This window comes from Pogona vitticeps, chromosome 2, assembly GCF_051106095.1.
Source record: "Pogona vitticeps strain Pit_001003342236 chromosome 2, PviZW2.1, whole genome shotgun sequence".
Classification (NCBI taxonomy): Eukaryota; Metazoa; Chordata; class Lepidosauria; order Squamata; family Agamidae; genus Pogona; species Pogona vitticeps.
In genome coordinates this window covers 67355732-67378817 of record NC_135784.1, presented here as the reverse complement: position 1 = coordinate 67378817, position 23086 = coordinate 67355732, and the positions used below count along the sequence as shown (strand labels likewise).

General features: G+C 39.6%; 1 protein-coding gene across 5 annotated transcripts in view; it reads left to right on the top strand.

Annotated features, from left to right (window-relative positions):
* CACNA2D3 (calcium voltage-gated channel auxiliary subunit alpha2delta 3) overlaps nt 1-23086 on the top strand; it is a 648666-nt gene that overhangs the window by 508023 nt on the left and 117557 nt on the right. For all 5 annotated transcript variants that reach the window (XM_072989633.2, XM_072989631.2, XM_072989630.2 and 2 more), the window contains 3 exons: nt 12239-12322; nt 19897-19968; nt 20215-20276. In XM_072989633.2, coding sequence (XP_072845734.2) covers nt 12239-12322; nt 19897-19968; nt 20215-20276 — 218 coding nt within the window. The remainder of the gene's footprint in view (nt 1-12238; nt 12323-19896; nt 19969-20214; nt 20277-23086) is intronic.

Sequence of the window (23086 nt, the reverse complement as noted above, 5' to 3'; positions counted from 1 at the left end):
TGGGGGGGGGCAAGCATGAGGTAATATGTTCCAGGTTAATTATCTGTCATTTTACAATAAGCTATTTAATGTTACATTTCAGAAGAGAGCCTCAGAGTTGTTGTGTTTTTGTTTTGTTTCTGGCATCACTGTTGGATTGTGTATCTTCATGGATTAGAGAAAATTTACTTTAGGAACATGATGTTGGCACACTGTTGTAAAACTATAGGCTAGAAAAAGATGCTGAAATTCAGTCACAGGATTTGATTCTCTCCAGTAAATGGAGGTACCTACCTTGAAATATACTGCAATTCAAGAAATAAAACCCCAGGTGGCCCACTGAGCTCCCCACCCCTGGAGATCCAGTGGCAGAGGAGTCCCAAAACCATAATTCCATGGTTTCCAGCTTGGCTTTGTCACTCACAATAGCTTTTATCAAAGGAAGTGAGTCAGCCCCAACTGCTTGTTCCCCCACATTCCCAGGGAACTGAGTTTCCAACATAATCCCCTGGACATAGTCTGTCTGGGTGAGGCCCCAGCTAACTTCAGCAGAGTCCCTGAACGTCCAAGTCCAGAGAAGCAAGTGGGAAGTGTGAGTCCCAATCTAGAATGCAATCCTTTTAGGGAGAGCTGGTAAAGAAATGGTGATGGGAACAGCTGGGTTGCAGTAGGTGCTGCTGCTCCAATTGAGCAGCGTGGACGCCAAGGTTGGGGTAGTGCTGGATCAGCTGAGGTCTGTGTTGCTGAATCCTCAGATCCCCAGTCCCTTCCACAGCCAAATGGCCTGGGTGGGAAGAGGTAGTTCCTCTTGTCCTCTATGCCCATTTGTACTTCTGCAGAGTCGCAGAAGTCCCATTGCTAGACTGCCTCTCCCCACATCTTCATCCAACATGAAGATGTGGGGAGGATAATGACCCTGGGCCCTGCAAATCCAACCTTCTTCTTCCTGCCGCCACACCCTCCTTCACCTGTCCTGCATCAAGCAGTTGCCCTTTATTCACCTGGGCCAGTGCATCCCAAACAGCTAGGGGCCCGGGAGATTTGCCCCTGGGTTGGTGGGGCAGGGCAAGATGGCTTTCTCGGGGTGCTCAAGGTGACCCCCTTATACCAGGTTTTCCATTTTATGGAAAAATGTTTTATTGATTTTAATTTTTTTAAAAAATGCTATATATATCCTACTAATAAGTAAACAGAGTTCTGTTATGCAGAAATGCTGAAACATTAAAGCCAATGAGACATCTTTATAAACTAATAAACAAAGTTTCAAAAAATAATTTTACATGCTTTGAAGAAAAACATGTCTTAATTTTTTGATTCAGTGTTTCTTTGCAGGACGATTGGTTCTTCCAGGTTGATAAACACATCAACCAAGTTTTTTTTTTAACTTGCTTTTTCCGACCCCTTGAGAATTCTAATGTATTAGGGTTAGCAGCAGCGCTACAGTTTAATGTACATGTCTTGTTTTTCCTAAATCCACTTATTGTTCCAGTATTGCCCTGAATGGGGCCAAGCTGCTGATAAACTGATTACGTCACTTCTGCTCCTTGGCATTTCGATTCACTGGGAAAAATTGACATGGGACTCCTCCACCTTTTGTCCCTTTTGTTAAATTGGCTAGGACAAAAAAAAGTGCTTTAGTGATTAAGTGCAATGGATCTTCATCCATTTCTTAATCTTTAAAAAAGAACAGTGTACATGGCAAGGATCTGAATCTGATGGATTTTGTTTACAACTCTTGAGGTGACAGCGCCAGGTTGTTTTTGTTTTTATGTGGGGGGGGGTTGGGGAGGGGGGTCGGCCAAACAGGTTTTACCTCTTTCCAACCTCGCCTCCTCTGAAGTGGGCAAGTGCCCACTTCAAGGCAGAACCTATGCTTTCCTGCCCCACCTCCTCTGGGCGCTGCCTTGGAGTGGATGCCTTTTGGAGAAGGCATGGCTGGGAACAGCTGTTCAACAGAAAAATAAACCAGCAAGAACCTCTGAACTGGCAGTTCATGCCCATCTCTACACTGAAGACTCTATTGTGCAGCCCTCTGCATCATCAGTGGGGGGAGGGGAGGTCTCTTAATTTTTTTACAATTTCTCTTTCTTCCTCTGAAGTTCATGTCCAACCTTTGTTAACTCACAGTTTTACTGCGTATTTTGTGAGTATCATTTATTCTTTCATATAATTCCAAAGACATTTGTCCCCATTTTTAAAAAAGAAATCTTGTCCAACCAACTTTTATTTATTTATTTATTTATTTATTTATTTATTTATTTATTTATTTATTTATTTATTTAATAAACAAACAAACAAACTTTTAATAAAATAAATACTGGCTATGGGAGAAGACACCTTTGAAAAATAAATATGTTTATGATGGATTTTGTGGGCACATTCCTATATGTGTACATCTGTCATGTTATGGGCAGTGTTTCCAAACAGCTCAACAACACGTATCTAACATCTATTTCGTCGTTGTTTCGTCGATAACACTGTCCAACCATCTCATCCTCTGTCGTCCCCTTCTCTTCTTGCCTTCACAAACATCTATCTAGGTACCACTGTATCTTACTCTTACATCTTTTGTCACGCCATCTGTGCCCAAATGGCCTTCAGACTTCTCCACCCCATCTGTGAGAAGGGAAATTGAGGGGACAGAAGCTTTGAGGAAGGTCTGGGGAAGGAGAAATTTTCAAACAGTTTGTGAGGAGAAACTCGCCATCAAAAGTGGCTATAGCCCCACTGTGTTCCTTTTCCCCCTAAGGAAGTATCAATTTTTTGCTCTGTGTTGTCCATCTAAACACTATTCCATATAAACACTATTTGGCTTCCTCCACAATACATGCTGCTTAGTGCTATTCTAGAGCATTGTGGCAGTGTTGGAGTTGATGGCAGGGAGCTGCACCCCCACCTCAAAAGTAATTAGTTTCAAAACCATTCTATAAATTAGCATTTTATTTTTGGGAGAGTGAGAAAAAGCAAATCTCAAGGTTTCTAAAAAATATATATATTTTAATAATGATTGGCTGAGACATTGTGCACGGACACACAAAGCACACCCACCCACAGAGGCAGGAAAGCATACATACACAGAGCCAAGCACTCACCTCACCCCATCTACCTTGTAACTCAGCTGAAGAGCAACAAAACAAACTTTGCCCAGAATAAAATCTCTCTCTCTCTCTCTCTCTCTCTCTCTCTCTCTCTCTCTCTCTCTCTCTCACACACACACACACACACACACACACACAGAGAGAGAGAGAGAGAGAGAGAGAGAGAGAGAGAGAGAATGGTAAGGAGTATGAATGGATGTATGAATGTCTACTTTTACCTTTGTCTTTATCTATTACCCCAGTTTAACTCTACCTCTGGCCTACTGTGCCTTCCACCTGACCAACTACAACACGTACCAGCCACCAATGCCCCTCACTCTCTTATACTTTGGCCATTCAGGAATTTTGGCATTAAATCAATCATGTATTGTATATGCCATGTAAAACATGGGATGCTTTATGTTCGTCCACTATCTATTTATTGTTGTTTAGTCATTAAGTCGTGTCCGACTCTTCGTGACCCCATGGAACAGAGGATGCCAGGCCCTCCTGTCTTCCACTGCCTCCTGGAGTTGGGTCAAATTCATGTTGGTAGTTTCGGTGACACTGTCCAACCATCTTGTCCTCTGCGTTCCCTTCTCCTCTTGCCATCACACTTTCTAAACATCAGGGTCTTTTCCAGGGAGATTTCTCTTCTCATGAGATGGCCAAAGTATTGGAGCCTCAGCTTCAGGATCTGTCCTTCCAGTGAGCACTCAGGCTTGATTTCCTTTAGAATTGATAGGTTTGTTCTCTTTGCAGTCCAGGGGACTCTCAAGAGTCTCCTCCAGCACCACAATTCAAAAGCATTCATTCTTCGGCGGTCAGCCTTCTTTATGGTCCAGCTACCACTTCCATACATCGCTACTGGAAAAACCATAGCTTTGACTATACACACCTTTGTCGGCAAGGTGATGTCTCTGCTTTTTAAGATACTGTCTAGGTTTGTCATCACTTTCCTCCCCAGAAGCAGGTGTCTTTTATTTTCATGGCTGCTATCACCATCTGCAGTGATCATGGAGCCCAAGAAAGTGAAATCTGTCACTGCCTCCTTATCTTCCCCTTCTATTTGCCAGGAGGTGATGGGGCTAGTGGCCGTGATCTTAGTTTTTTTGATGTTGAGTTTCAGACCATTTTCACCCTCATTAAGAGGTTCTTTAATTCCTCCTCGCTTTCTGCCATCAGAGTGGTATCGTCTGCATATCTGAGGTTGATATTTCTTCCAGCAATCTTAATTCCAGTTTGGGATTCCTCCAGTCCAGCCTTAGTTTATTTGTAGATGGGGTTTATTTTTGCATTTGGGGTAGGGGAGGGATTGTTTTACATCTGAAGTTTGATTTTAATCCATAACATTTAGAAAGGTGTTTAATGGCATGAAGCTAAAAAGTGAGAAATGTATTTTACTCATCCTGGACCTTCCATCATACTTATGCCATTTTAAGACTAAAGTCCTGTATTTACTTATTTGCAAGTAAATCCCAGTGCTGTTTGTTTCTGAGCAGAGATGCACTGGGTAGCTCTGTTTATTTATTTATTTATTTATTTATTGGATTTATATACCGCCCCATAGCGCTACAAGCACTCTCCGGGCGGTTTACAATTTTAATTATAAAGGCTACACATTGCCCCCCCAGCAAGCTGGGTACTCATTTTACCGACCTCGGAAGGATGGAAGGCTGAGTCTTCCTTGTTATTCATAGACACAATCTGCCACATGACCTCATATTTATTTCGTGACAGTACTCTCTTGTCAAATCGCCAGAAACATTATCGGATAGTTTAGTTTAAATAAATGCTTAATTTTCTTGGAGGCAAACTAAAGTTTATATACGATACATAATAAATAATACACATTTCTTTTTATCATTTCAGATATTGTGACAATGATAGTTTCTGTTATTAAAAACTTCAATAAAAATCAATTGAATCATAACCATTCAAGCTGGCACCTACTTTTACATAATTTATTTTTCATAATTGAGAAACAGTTTGTTTGTATATATCAGCCCCCCCCCCCCATGAATGTATTGTCTGGGGATGTTGGGAGTTGTAGTCCAATGTATCAGGAAGGGTCCATTTTAGAGAAACTGGATTTCTGTGTGTGCACATGCGCACGTGTTCATGTGAGCCATGTATATGTTATATGCCTTTCCTTATACACCCTGGCAGTTTTGCTTTCAGACAAAGTTGCTGAGTTTAAATTAATTGTTAACTGCCACAGTGTATTGTACATAGCAGAAAAAGATCCAATGTATTTAAAGATTGCCAAACCAGTATTAAGGCTTTCATAGCTATAAATTCTGGGAAAATTTGTTTCTTCTAATATAGAAAAACAGAGAAATCCAGGTCTCAGAGGAAACATTAATGCCCCACTTAAGCAGTGTTAGCCTTTCATAAGCAGCAAATCTCATTTCTCTCTGGGGAGTCCTGCCTGGAAACTAAGATAACCTACACTTACCCTTGCTTATTCAGAGACTCCATAAAACTCTACAGCTGTAGCTGACAGCAGAATATTTAAATGATGTGAGCAGTGTAAATGCCTTGTGTTCATTTAAATAACTGAGGAGTTCAATCACTTGAATGTCAACAATTATTCCTGTTGGAGTTTACATGCTAAAAAAGAAAAAAGCATCTGAATCCCTGTGAGGGCATTAAATTGCTATCTAATTAGCAATCCTAAATTACATATATTAAAAAGATAATTAACAGTTTGAAGGCTTTGCTGGGAAAACCAGTTGCACATACAAATGAAATGCAAGAAATATTGTAGTAATGCTTGCAGTTTCCTTTGATTCTTTCAGTGTTAATGCTAGGTAGAAACATGCTCACCGAATTTAAGTCTGGTAATGTTGAAATAATGGCAGATGTCTTAAATTATTTCCACTCTAAGGAGATATAATTATGAGCAGCTGTCAGTTTTACATAGTCCTGAATGATAAGGTCTTCAGTATGCAAATGAAATACTAAATCAAGAGGCTTTACCATGGTAAGAATCAAGTGCATGTCACTCTTCTAATCTACTTCAGTGTAGCCAGTTTTATATGAATAAAGGTATTGTTTATGCAGTCTTCATAGGCACATAAAGATGTGTTCCTCATTTTCCATGTCATTTGGACCAACTGTGTTGTAGACAAACCTACTTTTGTTGAGCTTCGACAGTTTGGCTCCAACAAAAGCAAAATGGAGTCCAGATTCTCTGTTTCATATGGCAAGGTCCAGGTGGTGACTATTGCAGACAATTGCCTCTTCACATTGTGAGAGGTGGTATTTACCAGGTGAGAGAAACTGACTGAATGCTTGAGTTCTTCCGTATGTGGTAAATTCCAGCTGTCCTACGGAGTGACTTTATCTCATAAAAAGTAACATGAGAACAGGGCCAAAGTGAAACTAAGGATACCTGAGCTGTACAATCCTGCTGTATCAAAGGCATTTGACTCAAAAACAAAAGAGAATGGGACTCTGAGGGCTTTTATATGCCTTTTGGATATCAAGAGTTGGAAACCAAATGTTGTCCTAGAGAGTCTATTAAACTGTGTGGGTGGAAATCTTGTGTGTGCATATGTGTAATTTCCTTCAGTGCTATTATTTGTCTTAATGGATTCCATCTAGTCACTTGGTCTTCAGTGTTGAGCTAGTAAATTAGAACATAAACCCAACATGATGCTCATGATTGCATCGGATTTTCATCTATTCTCCCCTGGTGCCAAAAGCTGCCTAAGGATGTCCCACCTGCCACATAAGGTTATTAGCGGATATTCTGGGCTTCAGGAGGGAGAGAGGAGGGAAAGATGTCCTCTCCTAGCTTCATTTATGAAAGCTACATCTAGAGATACAATCATAATATTGGTACTAGTTCTAGAATAGTATTCTATGCTATTTGTAATGAAAGGATATGATGGTGATGGGAATCCTAGTATTCTCACATGTATTACTGCTAGGGAGTCCTTGCTAGACTTTATATCCACCATTTCCATGTTTTTCCTCTGTGAAAATTGACATTTATAGCCACCAGCCACCAGCTCTCCTTTTAAGTGGCATAGTTAATGGTTTGCATTTCATTGAGTATGGCTTAGAAATGGTATTGCATGGAAGTTTCTTGCTGCCAGCTGGCATGACTGTCTAATCCAAAATAACTAGTATTCAGTGCCAACCATAATCTAAGAATTTCTGGATTAAAATCTTAAATTATAGCCTTGGTCTGCACGTCTCTCTTTTGTTTTTCAGGAAAAAAAATTAGCTCTTGTTTTGTTTAAAAGCGCATGCACACACGCACACATTCCTGCTAAATCTTAATCTCAATTTTTACTCTAACCTTTCTAAGCACACATTAAGTGATTTGCAAATTCAGGATCCAGCAGAGTTCATTAGAAGATCATGTACATCATCATCATTGTTGTCAACAACAAAATTCAGCTCACAAAATAAGAAGAATGCAGGACAGTGTACACAGCAATAAAAGCAAATTGCCTGCAGTCTTATTGCTCATAAAAAAAATTGTGCAACTTTACTAATTGCTGCCAACTTGGCAAAGTATCAGGGCACACCTTGGTTCTACAGTGAGGCACATGACCAGGCACTACAACTAAGAGGCATCCCAGCACCTCATCAGTTAGGTGTAGCAAGTTAACCAAACCTTATGCCAACACTGGTAGGAATCTAGGCACAAGAAAAATTATAACTAATGATGTTCCTTGGTTTTAGAAACATATGATAAGTCCTTGGAGAGTTAAAGTCAAACAAATGGAGCAGAGAAGTAGTATAGTACCTCCAAATTGAACAGACTTTTCATTCCAATCAAGAAAAGGCCTATAGTTTTCAATAATCTCATATTTTGAATCTACAGCTTGGTTTAGATGAAGCACTTCTGAAGGTGGCTGAGAATATATAAATATGATACACCAATTCTCAGGCACTGTTTCTCGGCCACTGTGTTGTCTACAGTAGAACAGGCATTAAGCAAACAGTGTATGCCATAAGAGCAGTGCCTGTGCCCCCTCCAGTTCTACATGGACTTCTATTCCTATTCTACCTTTCCATCCGCCATGTTGGCCAAGGCTGATGGGAACTGGCTTTTGACAACATTCAGAAGAACAAAGGTTCCTAGCCCTGTTTTCAAGACTTGCATTTGAATGGGATGCTAATAATTCTCATGAGAATTGCACTTTTTATTAAATGGAGAGCCAGCATTATATTGCTGAATAGGAAGACTGCATGAGATTCAGGTGAGCCTCCTTGCATGACTTTTCTTGACCATGACCTAAATATTAAAGAAAACATAGAGGGGGGGGGGAAGGGGGGTCCATATGTATAATTGATTGCTTTTTTTCTGATGTGTGTACCATTAACCCTTTGCTTTTGCCCTCATCACATGGCAAGTTGTAGTTCCAGTGAAAGGAATGAGAAAAACAGCCTATGGTGCAACCTGGGTGGCATCCACTCCAGGAAGGATGAGAGCCATGCGACTCTGTTTAGATTCTTCCCTGCATATGAAATGAATCTTGGACTATGACCATGCTAATAGAACAGAGGTCAACCATTAGCTAGCCCAGTTTTCTGCAGTAGTAGGATTATTGTGTCTTAAAGGATCTCTGATAAATACTCATTTGGCCTTTACTTTAAATCCCCTGGGACAGAAGATTCCACAGATTTCCTGGAAGTCTTGTTTTAATTGCCTCTCCAGTCCTCCAGTTAAGAAACTTACAACTTGACATTACTGTGTCTGTTCCTCTGTGGCCCCAGACAACTGTAAACAACAACCCTTCCATGTCTTTGTGCTTTCACATATTTCAAAATTATTGTCCATGCCTTAATCTTTCTCTTTTTCTAAGTTAAACATGCTTTACTTCTTCTATCTCAACTACCCCCAATCCTTCCTGTTCTTCTCTGACCTCTGGTGAATGCTGTGAAGGTGGGTAGGCAGAGTGCCAGGCTATGTGAATATCCACTGAGATGAGCCGGGCTGAGAATGTTTTGCTTGCCCTTTTCCAACAAGTCTAAATATATAGTTCCCATTGCTAGTAAACTGATTGATTGATTGATTGATTGATTGATTGATTGATTGATTGATTGATTGATACTGGAAACAGAATGAAAGAAAAACATCAACAAATACTTCTTCCACAACCGGATAATAATATCATAATGATAATGAGCTAAGTAGGTAGCATTTCTTGCCCTTCTGAGACACTGAAAATTGGTTGCATTGAATGCTTGTCACTGCGCCCAGTTGATTTCAGAGATCTGGACAGTGTGCTGTTGCAAAGAATGAATGCTACAGGAGATGTTGCAGCTCATTGGCAAAGAATCTGTCAAATGCTAGTCACAACAGATATCTCAGGATAATCACAACTGATCCCTCAACGTCTGTTCTATGTATAATACTTTGTAATAGTACTTTGCATTATGAAGTACTGTACTAGCATTGGAAAGGAACAAAAGAATTGCTGGGACACTTTAAATTCCAGAAACTATGATAGGGTATTTGAAGATCAGAACTAATAGGTGGGAAACATGCAAATACAAGGTACCACAAAAAGGAGCCAGTCACTCTAGGCTTTGCATGCCCAATATAGGTTGCTTGCATATTAAGTCTAAAGGAATATACAATGACAACCTGCAATTTTAACAAATTGATTTTGACTTCTTTGAGGAATTGTCATTCTAAAGTATTTTAATTATTATTGCAGGTATAATCTTCTGCCTAGGGCTCTAGGTGTGCAATCTAAGGATATAATAACTATTTGGTATTTCCTTGTTCTTGAGTGAAAATTAGTGTCACAATACAATGAGATGGAAAAAGCAAATACTTAACTGCTGCAAGAGTTTCCATATCTGCATAACTGAAAACACCAGCATTTATTTTCATTAGCAGGAAACTTGAATTTTGTATTATGTATGTATTTTATGCAAATACAAAGAGTTTTGTGTAAAACAAATTCAGAAAATGAGACAGGAACACATATAAGTAGATCCCTCCCCCCCCCCGCCCAAGTTTTCATTCTCCACTGCAAGAACAACCTAGGCGAGAATGTATGATATTTTTCTAGTCTCCAGAATTTCCCTGTGAAATAGTTTAGACTTGAATAGTCCCTGGCCCAAGTTCAGCTTCTATAAAGTGAAAGCAACAAAGCGCCATTAAATAAGCAGATTGGGAAGAGGAGACTTCCCCCCCCCCATCTTGAGGTTTAGTTACAGCTCAGTGCGCTTGTTGGTGTAGAAGCTGCTTCCCTGTGGACAAGTCTTCCCTCTGACAAATAGAGGAGCATGTACTGCAGCCTTTCATTTAAACATATGACCTGTGCATTTTCCACAGCCTTAGTTTTAATACTGTGCATTACTGAAGGTGTGTGTAAAAAAGATGTATTCCTGACAGAAAGCAATCATTTGCTTTCTCAGGGATTGCTAGCAGAGCAATATAGACATTAGCGTCATTTTTGGGGGGAACTCACTATTTCTTTGTTGCAATGTGCAGCAGGGGGCAGGATTTTCCTGTATTTTGGGAATACCAAAGTCAAAATCATTTGTCATCATGAGATGTTTATTTTAAAATATTAGATTTAGAGTATAACAAGGCTAGTGATAAAACAATAACATTTCCTTATGAATATCTTCCTTACATTTTTTCCCAAATGAAAGAAAGATAAATGCAGTATCAGCAGACATTAACACCAAAATTCCCAGGAGTTATGCCTTATCTTGTTTAAAGAAAAGTATGTAAACATTTTGTGGATAACACTGTAGGAAATATCACTTCCTGCATGGCTGCAATAGCTAGCTCAGGATGTCTTCTATTAATTTTGAAATGCAGCTGAGGTCCTTATGACATAATAGCATATTGCATAACAAATTTGTGGCATCTGTATATAAAACTTGGCAAAAAGTAAAAATAGTACTAATAATGGCAGTGTGAGCACATTTGTCTCTGCTCAATCCCTGTTTCAGGGGTGTACTGACCATTGTCATGTATATTCTTAGTAAAAATGTCAATTCTGCTTAAGACTTTTATAGTCCAAATAAATTGTATTCTGGTTTGTGGAAAGATGCTTGTGTGCTTCACTTAGTGGACTAAAATTCTGTTGCTTAGCATGCTAAATGACATCAGAGTCAGCCTATTAAAACAATGGGGATTTGATGAATCAACTCCTTCCATAGGTTCCACTGATTCAGATGTTGCTGCTCTAGTTTTCACTAGAGTAGGCATATTTCAATAAGTGGATTTTATGTAGGTATTGACTAGAGATGGAGATGAATATAAAAATGGATTGGGGTTTTTTATGAATATAGCCGATTTGTCATATATTTATTGATTTGTATTTGTCAAATTTTAAGTCCTGACGAATACGGATCAACAAATATTTCCCATATGAATAATAATAATTAATAATAATAATAACAACTACTACTACTACTACTACTACTACTACTACTACTACTACTACTACTACTACTACTACTACTGATGGTTTTCCCATTCTGCCTACCGGCGCGCTCATCAGCTGGCTGATAGGCACCCACCCACCCCCACAGCCAGCCACCCCCACAGTCTACTCCCACCCCCTTCCTCTCCCTACCTTAACCACCCCACCACCTCAGACACCCTGTTACTGTAATTTTTGCCACCACTGCCAAGATCTCCATCAGGCCTCTGCAGCTGTAGAAAGGCAAACTGCCTGCCCTTTGCAAAGTTTTCTCGTATGGAGGTGTTGGCAGGGCTGGCGGGGATGTGGGGGTTGGGGTGGCAATGGAGGTGACGGCGCAGTGGTTGAATGGTAGCGGTGGCAGCAGGGGTGGTGGTGCATTTTTTAGTAACCCACCATGAATCAATGAATAAATTCATTATTTGTTGGTTCATCGGGGCAACTTCATGCTTCGTGAGTCATCAACTCTTTACGACTCACGAAGCAGGAGGACTCGCCAAAATGGTGAGTTGTCCCAATCTCTAGTATTGACACACCAAATTCCCACTGACTTAACGGTCTTTCTGTTGTGCCACTTGTTCTGCTAAGCAACAGGATTTAAGCCACTTTTAAAAGGAAATGTTTATATCACCCGTGGCATCCAGATGTTTGTCTAGCAACCAAAATGGAACTTGGGACAGTGAAAGACTTTCCTATCTTTTAATCCAATGGGTTAAAAACCTTCTCTGTTTTGTTTTGCTTTTATTTTTATTCTGATAACACTAGTATGAAGAGGGGAAAAAGCGAAGAAAACCCAACTATAGTAGTGTGGACCTTTCTGAGGTTGAATGGGAAGACCGGGATGATGTGGTAAGTGATATGTGAAAGTGATAATCAAGGATGGATGTTATTAAAATACCCCTTTAAAATGAGCAGGGTTTCTTCCATGTCATCAGACTAAATTTCGGTGCTTTGTATTTTGCTTCATTTCCTTTTGCCCTTCAGGTATAATGTTGGATGGAAGAGGGTGAGGAAGAGAAATACAAAAGAGAGCAAAACTCTAATACGGTAGTAAAATCAAGGATGAAACTATTCTTTGTTTCTGCTTTAGGATCATAAGAGTTGAATCAAACCAACTTTCTTAGTCCACCATCCAGTTTCTCACAGTGGCCAAACCAGATGCCTGTGGGAAGACCACAAGCAGGCTATGAGGGCCACGGCCCCCCTCTGCTATAGGTCCTCAGCACTGGTATTCGGAAGCATCCTGTCTCTTGGACATAGCACAGAATCATTATGACTAATATCTAATTACAGCATGAGCCTCCAAACATTTCTCAAATTCCCCTTTAGGGCAGAGATGTGAGAGAATTTCATTTTGTTTGCTTTTCGGCAAGAAAATATGAAATTAGCACGTTGTGCAAAATGCGAGGCAATTGCTTTTCAGTATTTGCACATTAAAAATTGATATATTAGTAGGATGGGTGTACACAAAAGAAAGTTACATTAAAGAAGACTACTTGCAAAACTGGGGTAAGTTGGTGCTTATACATATTTGCATATTGGGGTAAAAACACATAGCAATGCAAACAAAGTTTTGTACTGGGTTTTTTTGTTTGTGTGGGGGGGTTTGTTTTCTTTTGGTATGTTTTTCATCCAGGTATCCTTGAACGCAGAGTGGACTGCAAACATGATAAATATAATCACACATTAAGCCATACCTACTCCTACAAGGCATAGCAAAATGAGGGAAGTCCTCACATGGCTCCAGTAGTCATAGGGCCTGGCTAGATGGATGTAAAAGGGGATATCAGGCTCAGCATCTCCATGGGTCATACGTGTCTGCCACCCACCTTGCTAGTGAATAGGTGTAGGTCAGGATTACTAGATAACAGCCAGATGTTAGCTCAGACAAAAGCAACCATCCTATACCAAATTTCCCCAGGCTCTTCTGTACCTCTGAAGAAGTTTCCTTTTGCTTAACCTGCAGTTTAAAATACAAAAACTAACTAAATTTGGAATAGAACCACATTTTGGTCTCTGGCCAGACCACAGGATCTATAATGGAAGGATCAGGTTTGTGCTAGCTATCTAACACCTTATCTTAAGTATGCGCTAATTATTGCTGTCTAGTTCCTTCTGTTCCAAGATCATGTTCCTTACGTGTTTTGTATCATCCTTATTTTGCTTCACTGGTCACTTAGCTACTTTCTATGCAACTGTTTATTTACAGGTCAGCTTTATTCAGGTGTACTGTATCAATCTTTTTTCTCATGTCCATAGGTTAAGCATTGCCTGGTCTTTCATTTACTTCCTCCATAAATCTGATTTGTTAGGCATGATTAGTTTTGTGTGAATCCCTGCTGGATGTCCTTAATTGAATCATAAATTTCCAAGTGTTCTCCTTTTCATTCCTGCTATTCAGCTTTTCCCAGAATGTCTGTACTGGCTAAGGTCATGCCTGCATATCTGCATTTTCATAGATCCCTCCTAGCACTCTTCTCAAATATCAGCTGTACATTAGGGGCTCTTCTATCCTTCCCAATGCCAGTCATTTCAGATAGAATTTGAGCATGTCAGCTGGAGATTCCCATATTTATAATGTCATGTACTTCTGAAAGTAGGGATCCATCATATATGTCTGCCTCTGGTGCATTCTCAATATTCAGATATAGTCATTTCTTGATCCTTTTGTCTGAATGAGGTGAATGTATGCCTTCTCATTTGCAAGGTATAGGTTCTGTTAAACCTGCTCAGTTTGTGACTAATAAAGCAATTCACGCATTTACTAATATTAATCTTTTGATTGTCTTATTAACCTCATTAGTTGATTTCATGTTTGCTTGAATGCTGATTTCTGTTCATAAACATTTCTACTACATTTTGAATGCTCCCTATATTCTTTTCTGCATTTTTATTCTGAAGTTTCTTCCATAACGGTTGCCTACCTATTTATATTTCCAAACTGTTTCCTTTTAAAGAGAAATTTCAAAATAAACATTTCTAAGTTGTGGAATTCAGATTGAAATACTCAACATTCACATAACTGTTCAAGTCCTCATCAGACTCTCTGAAACATGTGGTCACCCTGCTCTGTACCAATCAGTGGGGAACGTTCTGGGGGAACAGATCTAACATGGGTTCGATACAGGAGCTGACACAGAATTTGAGGGAGAGGCTTGTCACTGTGGTCCTAAGTGCTCAGATATCCTGCCCTTCAGAAAATCTGGGTTGAGCAGAGTCTCATTTGGCTGGCTAAACAACTCAGTGAGTTAAGTGTGGTTTGGAGTTGGATTCCCTACTGTGCCTTCAGGGGAAAAACCCAACCTGCATAGTCATGGGCAAGCTGAACAGTCCCAGAGCATCCTCGGAAGAGGGAATCATAAACCTCTTGTGACTACTCTATACATAGAAAACTTTGGAAATGGCCATGACAAATCAGAATTGACTTGACAGCATGCAATTATTAATTGTGAGACTTATTTGATCCTGTTTTACAGTTTCTGTAGGAAAGAGAATGTGTTTCAAAGGATACGAATTGATATTGCCAGAGGAATTCTGAATGAAATTCCCGGGGAGGGGGAAATCCCTATTGACATTTTCTGCAGAAAAATGGAAACCTAAATAAATAGGAACAATGAAACAAAAAATGCAAGCTACAGTAGAACACCTTATGCATCAGTGAGTAGGGCTGGTTAATAAAATACCCAGTGCAAAATTTTGATTCTAGATAAATATGTACAAACCCTAAACAGAACTAATTCTATAAGCCTCATTCTTATCAGACAGATAACCAAGTTGACCCAGTTGTTCTACCACACTAGCCTACATTTCTATTTGGCATTGCTACTTCTTGACAATAACCAGTCAGTTGTAGTTATGATGAGTGGTACTTTCCAGGTGATAATAGCAGCAGAAGTAGATGCATAGTTTCCAGCTTGTTGTAGCAGCCCATCCATCCACAGACTCAAGGGCAGCTATAGCAGCGTCACTGCTGAAGAAGGAGAAAGACAGTGGGTGCTCAGGATCATCAGCTCCCAAACTTGAACAGCAATACAATCTTACTTGTTCTAGTGAGCTGTAATACAGGTCTAAATTGCGATGGGCAGTGCAGATACCAAGTCTGATCTATAGGGAAAAGATGGCATATTTGCACTTTGACAGAATAATTCCTGAGTCTCTCTGTCCCCCCCCCCCCGGCCTGGCATGTCTGCTTCCCTCCTCTATTTCCTCCTTCTTGATTTCAGTTAAATAAGAAGAGCACTTTTTAGTTAGATCAATGAAGGTAGAGTTTTACTTAATAATGTTAAGAAAATAATAATAATTCAGATGATTAGAAGAAACATTTTATTATTTTTCTCCATACTTTACTATTTTTGTTTAAAAACATATTATCTTATAAACTAGAAGAAAGATGCTATCCATTCAGACCACTGGGCACCATTTTGAATCATGTAGAAGTAACAAAACAAAAGCCTACAGAATAGATGAAAAATCTGTGCAACAAAGCCAAGGACTATATTCACAGGGTTAAAAAAAAAGTTCTAATTCCCAGATGCATACTTGATCTTAAAAGCTATGAGGGTTTTGGAGGCCCTTTTTGTAAATCTGTGACTTGCCTGAGGGTTGTGTGGGGAGAGGGTCCTGGCATACTATAGACTCTGAAACAGAGAAAAATGAGAAACATGTTAAAGATAAATGGAACAGTTCTTTAAACATTAGAAAGTAGATTGGTAATTAAGACCAGCTCTCGAAGTCCAAAACCACAGAAGTTAAAAAGGGAAAATATTTCCAGAATTGCCTATTACACAATTGTGTGTGTGTTTTTAAAAGCCCACAGTAAAATATATGTTTTTATACATTCCTCCAGCAAAAAAATAAAAATAAAATCGTTTACACTCGCTGACTCAAGAGTAAGATTGTTAATTTGAATCTAAACACTCCAGAATTACATTTCAAGAGTTACAAACAATGCATTTTGAGTTGGTCACTCATGGGAAGTTCTTCACAAAAATTAGAAACCAAGATTTCACTTGCAAACTTTAGCAGCTTCCTACCCAGAAAGCCAACACAAGATTTCAAGAGCATAGTAATTATGTGCTGGTTTTGGATTGTTTTTATGTTTATTTTTATTTTTGTTTGCTTCTTTGCTTGACTTTATAATGGGAAATCTGCCCCATTGACCAGTCATCTCTGGTGTAATTCGATTACTAAAGCATAAATAAGTGTCAGTGTTAGGAGAATAAGCATGATTAAGTGCCTTCAAGCAACAGTGCCTTGCGGAATTACAAAATATAGTGCCCTCCCTAAAATATACACATTTTTAAATAATGCAATACTGCACTTTGTGGAAACAACAAGAGAGATAACTGCTAGTCCACTAAAATAAATATCCAAAATGCACATGTGGACAACAGCTTTATTAGGAACTATCAAAAAGCACCAAAACTGCAAGCTTTTAAGCTCTCTGGAATTGTTCATAAGATTGGTTGATACATAAATCAGGTTGCTGGAAAAGGAACAGAAAGGAGCAGATATTCTTAAATAGAACACTATGCATTGAGTCCTATCTAAAGTGTGGATGAGTTCTGCTACAAAGCTCTAGTAGTCATACAATCAGCCTGCTAGCAGCCTTTCCCACTCAGGGCTCCTTCCTATGTCTCCGTCAAGGACAGAACCCCACAACTAAGAAATAAAGTTTGGGCTATGTACTCCAGTCTATCAATACTGAAACTGAAAATGTGCGGAACCTCATTTAGAAATTCCTCCTGTCTTATCAAAATGCTTTCCATGTTTTCATTTAATTTCCTTGATTGTTTTTCCGATTCGCTTCAAACCTGCATCTTACATAGTTACGTTGTTTGGGCGGCAACTCAGAAGTCATCAACTCGTCTTGCTATGCAGAGGGTCACTTCGTCACATCTAGGTTCTTACAGTTCTTCAACTGATAGACTCATCATACTTATCCACCATTCCCCAAACAGTTCTTGGATCAGAAAAAAAAATCAAAACACATTTTAAAAATGCATTTTGAGAGCAAAATATATTTACACATGCTGCTGTGAAATAAAACACATTTAGATGCCACGTGTTCTGCATTTTTTAAAAAAATCATAGATGAGTGAGGAAATGCAATAGAGCAGATTTGTAAGTAAACATGAACAGAAGAGACACAGATTGGAAAGAGATTGATGCATCTATCCATGGCTGTGACAGGTCACTCTTGAACATCTAGAGAGTGGGTGGTGGAAGTTCATCTGGCTTTTATATTAGCTGACCGGGTGTACACTTCCTAACTTAATACGCAAATTGGAATATACAGTAAGTATTGTTTGCTTTGCTCTAGAGTATATACGGTAATTGGAGTGGTCTAGTATCTAACTCTAAATAGAACTGCACTGCAGATTAGTTGTTTTTAGTGTCAGAAATCCAGTGACTTGAAGTTACGTTGCATAAGTCTGATTTGGCTATCAATTGAGGCCATATTTTGATAACAATGTTTTCTAAACTCCCCCTCCCCTTCATATTCCTAGCTCCCTTGGGATCCTTTAGTCCTGGGTAGGCTTTTGGGGATGAAGGACAAGAGGGCAGTCTTAAATGTCTGAAAATAATTAATTTTCAGATAGGTTTACTTGGGCAAATCCATATGCCCATGTTTCAAGTGAGGGACAACTGTTCTATGATCTGTGTTTTCTTGTTTTAGGGAATATAGCTTCTACCAAAGGATTAATTTTTTTTCTTTTGAAAATGTTCCTGTTTTTTTTAAACATATGAACATTGAAGCATAGATATCAAGGTTTGGCTTTACTCAAATAACCTAAAGCAGTGTTTCCCAATCTTGCATAACCCAGTGTTCTTGAACTGCAACTCCCAGAAACCCCAGCCAGCACAATTATTGGTGAAGGCTTCTGTGAGTTGCATTCCAAGAACACCTGGATTACCCAAGACTGGGAGCCAGTGGGTAAGCTATTTTTTAAAAAAAACAATCTACCACATGACGATGAACACCAACATCACACTTTCAGCATACTTGCAAAGGAGAACAACCTTCCTAACCAATTCTAGCTGTATTTCTGAGAAAACAACACCCACTCCTCAATCAGGGGAAGTCACCCTTTTAGCCTCTATCTTGAAGATAAATGTTGCTCCCCCCCAAAAAAGGGAGTCTCCACCATTTGTTTCTATATGATTAGATAACAGATTATGTCAAAGTGAAAGTGTGAGAAGCCAGCATCAATCAGAGTAGATGTCTAGACTGTCTGACCTGGTATAAAGCAGTTACATCTATATTCCTAAACTGTGGCTTTTTAAAATACCTGTTGGATTAGTAAGGTCTTCCATTAAATGAACTAAGAAGACTCTGCTAATTTGCTGCTAACAAATTTATGTCTGAATTAACTACTGTCACAACAGTTGTCCAGGAAGTTGTGTTGGTGAACCTACTGATCGCTGCCAGGAATATAATCCCTAGTTTTCTAGAGGTTTACCAAGCCTCCTAACTTCCAAGGGGATATCGAAGGCCATACTTTTTAGAGAAGCTTTTAAGGACATCCTCTCCTGAATTAGCTACACTTATGAGTTGATTACTCCTGCCATCATTTAGGTTTTAGTCAAGTTCGGTTTCTGATTTGATTTGTTTTGTAAAGGGATGGGTGATCCTGTGGTTTTGGGTTTAGTGGACTGTTTCCTTTTTTATTATCAACCAACCAGAGTAGCATTTGTCACTAAGTCAGGTGGTATATAAATATTCCAAACAAACAAGCAGTTATCTTATGGGGGAAGGGGACCATTGTAGTCAAGTGATTGTAAATAAAATTCTAGTAGCCAAAAGTCTAGATTTAAAAAAAACATGGACTTTGAGTGTTGCTGACAAAAGCCAACCTAGATATGAGGTCAACGATGTACTTAGTAGCTGAACATCTGCTACAGTCAAGTCTGAGCAGCTACAAAACTGTGGAGGATGTATGTTGGAGGCAAGAGCGGTCTAGCTGTTTCTCCCCTGTTATTGAAGCATTCCTTCACATGGAAGCAGCCGCATTGGAGAAGCAGTTTATGTCAGGCCAGTGAAGGATAGAAAACCACGATGGTTCTAAGGCTGCTCAGATTTCCCTGTGGCAGCTCTGTTACTAAAATGAGTATACATAAATTGCAATGGCTGCGATATCCAATTTGGCCCTCAAGCTACTATTCTTACCAAGAGAACTTTGCTGGATATAGTTATGTATCAGCATAATCGTACAATTTCCAGTAGGGCCCGATACAAATTTGTATTTATCCTATCAGGATGTATAGTATAACCTACTGAACATTATTGGAAACATGTCACAATTGCTTGTTAAATAATGTGGCATACCAAGCAAGCCCCTACTGTCAATTAAAAAAATTACTTTAATTCGCTTTTCTTCGTTTCATGCTTAATTATTCTTTTTTTAAATTGTTAATTCAAGCTTCGAAATGCAATGGTGAATCGGAAAACAGGAAAATTCTCCATGGAAGTGAAAAAAACAGTGGATAAAGGGGTAATGTAATGCCTTTTCACCTAAACGTACAAGTACTTATGTAGGGTGGGGCTAGCTATTTTAAAAGAATATGGGAAATTCCCCCACCTCTGGAATTGATTTCCCATGTTAATTAATTATGGGTGAGCTATAAAAATGTGCATATGCCTTGCCATGGATTATACACTAACTTTTTGCAGTTAACTCTGCAAACTTCCTATAACAAATCTTGCTTTCATAACAAATCTTTTGTGTTCATTTTTGTAGAAGCGGGTGTTGGTGATGACAAATGACTACTATTATACAGACATCAAGGGGACCCCATTCAGGTAGGGCAACACATAATAAATGGAATCGAGCTTATTGTGGATGCATTTGTCCAAGATTTGCAAGCTCATTAAATACTCATCAGAAGGGACTGACAATAAAATATTCTTGGATGACACTGAAAAGAGCAAAGAGGTTTTTATTTCGAGGTGGAAAGCTTCTGAAAGGTAAATTCCCCGGCCATCATCCGGAGCTGTCATTCAGAAAGTGCTCCGTTGCCTTCTCTGTTTCGAGATGCAGCATAATTGTGTTTCACCTGAGGGTGAAAGAATAGGACCACAGAAAGTGCGGTGTAAGAGTTATGCAATTCAGAGCACTGCATTGACAACTACGTTTGTGTGCGCACTTTGACCGCTACCCTGTGAAATAGAAGGCTCTCAGTATTTATGTACAGCAGATTCCATCCAAGATCTTGCCAGATATTATCAGTAGGGCCATCTTTGCCGTATATCCCCCTGCCCCTTGTCAAGGGAACCCTGGAATTTTAATAAATCCAGGCCCTGCAGATTCTGGGGGAGGTCTGCTAGGAAGGGGTCTCTGAATTCATTCCAGAAGGATTCACTCCGTTTTATAGACCAAACAGCAGGGTTTACAGGTGGAAGGACAAAGTTCCAAATAGAGCAGTCCTAGAACGAGCTGGAATTTTTAGCATGTATACATTACTGAAACAGTGATGTCTACGTTGGCTCGGGCACGTCGTGAGGATGGCTGAAAGTCAGAGTCCAAAAGATCTCCTGTATAGAGAATTAGTGTAGGGAAAGCATCCCAGAGGGAGACCACAGCTGCGATATCAAGATATCTTCAAGCGGGATCTGAAGGCTTTAGGAATGGACCTCAACAGATGGGAAACCTTGACATCCGAGCATTCAGCCTGGAGGCAGGCGGTGCATCACAGCCTCTTCCAATTTGAAGAGAGGCTTGTCCAGCAGTCGGAGGCAAAGAGGCAGTCCCAAAAGCAGCAAAATCAGGGAGCTGGACAGGGGACAGATTGTATCTGTCTTCAGTGTGGAATGGATTGTCACTCTCAAATTGGCCTCCTCAGCCAGACTAGATGCTGTTCCAAGACCCCTATTTAGAGCATGTTACCATAGTCTCTTGAGACTGAAGGATGCCTACCTACGGGTACAAAACTAGGATTGACAGGAAGAACAAAAGGGGCAAGAGAAAAAGACTTGCTACATGTCCTTGCTTTATTAGCTCTTAAAATCTAAGTGTAGAACAAGGGTAGATTTGGACTGAATCCCTCACTTTCTTTTTCGCTGGCTAAATGACTACTTCCAGACAAATAAGTCCCAGCTGTCAGGAAGGCTGTGCTCTCTCACTGCCTTCTCTTGGATTCTTCCATGGAGGAGAACTCTCCTCATGAAAGACAGCTCCTCAGGCCCACCTGGGGAACCTCCCAGGTCACTTTGTTATAACCCAGGTATGCTTACTAGAAGAGCAATATAAATGCGAGTGCCTGTCATGACTGAGACTTCACTGGAAATTCTTTCTGTGAAGACTGATGTAGTGTAATATGACATAGTGTAGTCATTGTAGTGATGCCATGCCATACAGAGATGTTGATATACGTAGACATGGCTATACCTGTGGTTGTTATATTCCATATATTCATTCATTCATTCATTCATTCATTCATTCATTCATTCATTCATTCATTCAATTTATACCTCGCCCCCCTAGACAGCGTCTACTTGGGGCGGCTTACAAAATCATAAAATATCATTAAATGACAATAAAACATCACAATCAAAATAAACAACATTCATAATCATAAAAACATTTAAACATATAATTACTTACAAACCAATCCCACATTTCTTTGTGAGAGCACCCTGGAATATAAAATGGCATTATTCAGCATTTTTAATTCAGTTTGTTTTTCAGAATATAGACTGCCTTCGTTAGAAGAAGTTGCAAGGGAACAGTAATCTAAACTAATCATCAGTCATATTAGTTTGGGCTGAAGAGAGCTGGAGTCCACCAGCATCTACAGGGCCACAGGTTAAGGTTTTTTACACACACACACACACACACACACACACACACACACACACACACACACACACACACACACACACACACACACACACACACACACACACACACACACACACACACACACACACACACACACACACACACACACACACACACACACACACACAAAAGCAGAGAGAGAGAGAGAGAGAAAATCCAGAAATATTTTTTGTTCAGGAAGATGCCAGCAACTGATTTAGTGTTTCATATTCATAAATAGCAGTCATCATTGTTGGGGATAATTTACTTGAAATTTTGTGCAAAATGAGCACCTGCACAAAAATTAGAAATTTATATGGAAAGCATCATTTTTGCTCAGCAAAATCCCAGCCCAGTTATGGAACCATTTCTTGCATTCTATGAGGATTTAATTACCAGTGATGGGGCGGGGTAGGATTAGTCCATGATGAACATGTTCACTGGCAGTGAGCCTCATGGCACAGTGGTTAAATTGCAACACTTCAGCCAAAACTCTGCTCAAGCCCTGAGTTTGATCTCAATTTATTCTCAAGGTTGACTCAGTCTTCCCTCTTTCTGAAGTCAGTAAACTGAGTACTAATCTCACTGGGGTGAGGTAGGGGCAATGTGTAGACTGCATAATTGTAAACCTCTCAGAAAATGCTCTATGGTGGCATATAAGCAGCACACTTTGCTTTTGGCTTGGCTTTATTGTGAGAGATGCCCCCAAACGTTATCCCAATATCTCACTGTGTTGGACAGCTTCATAAAGAGCTAACGTTTCACAGTGTTTGCTTTGGTGATTCTGACGTTT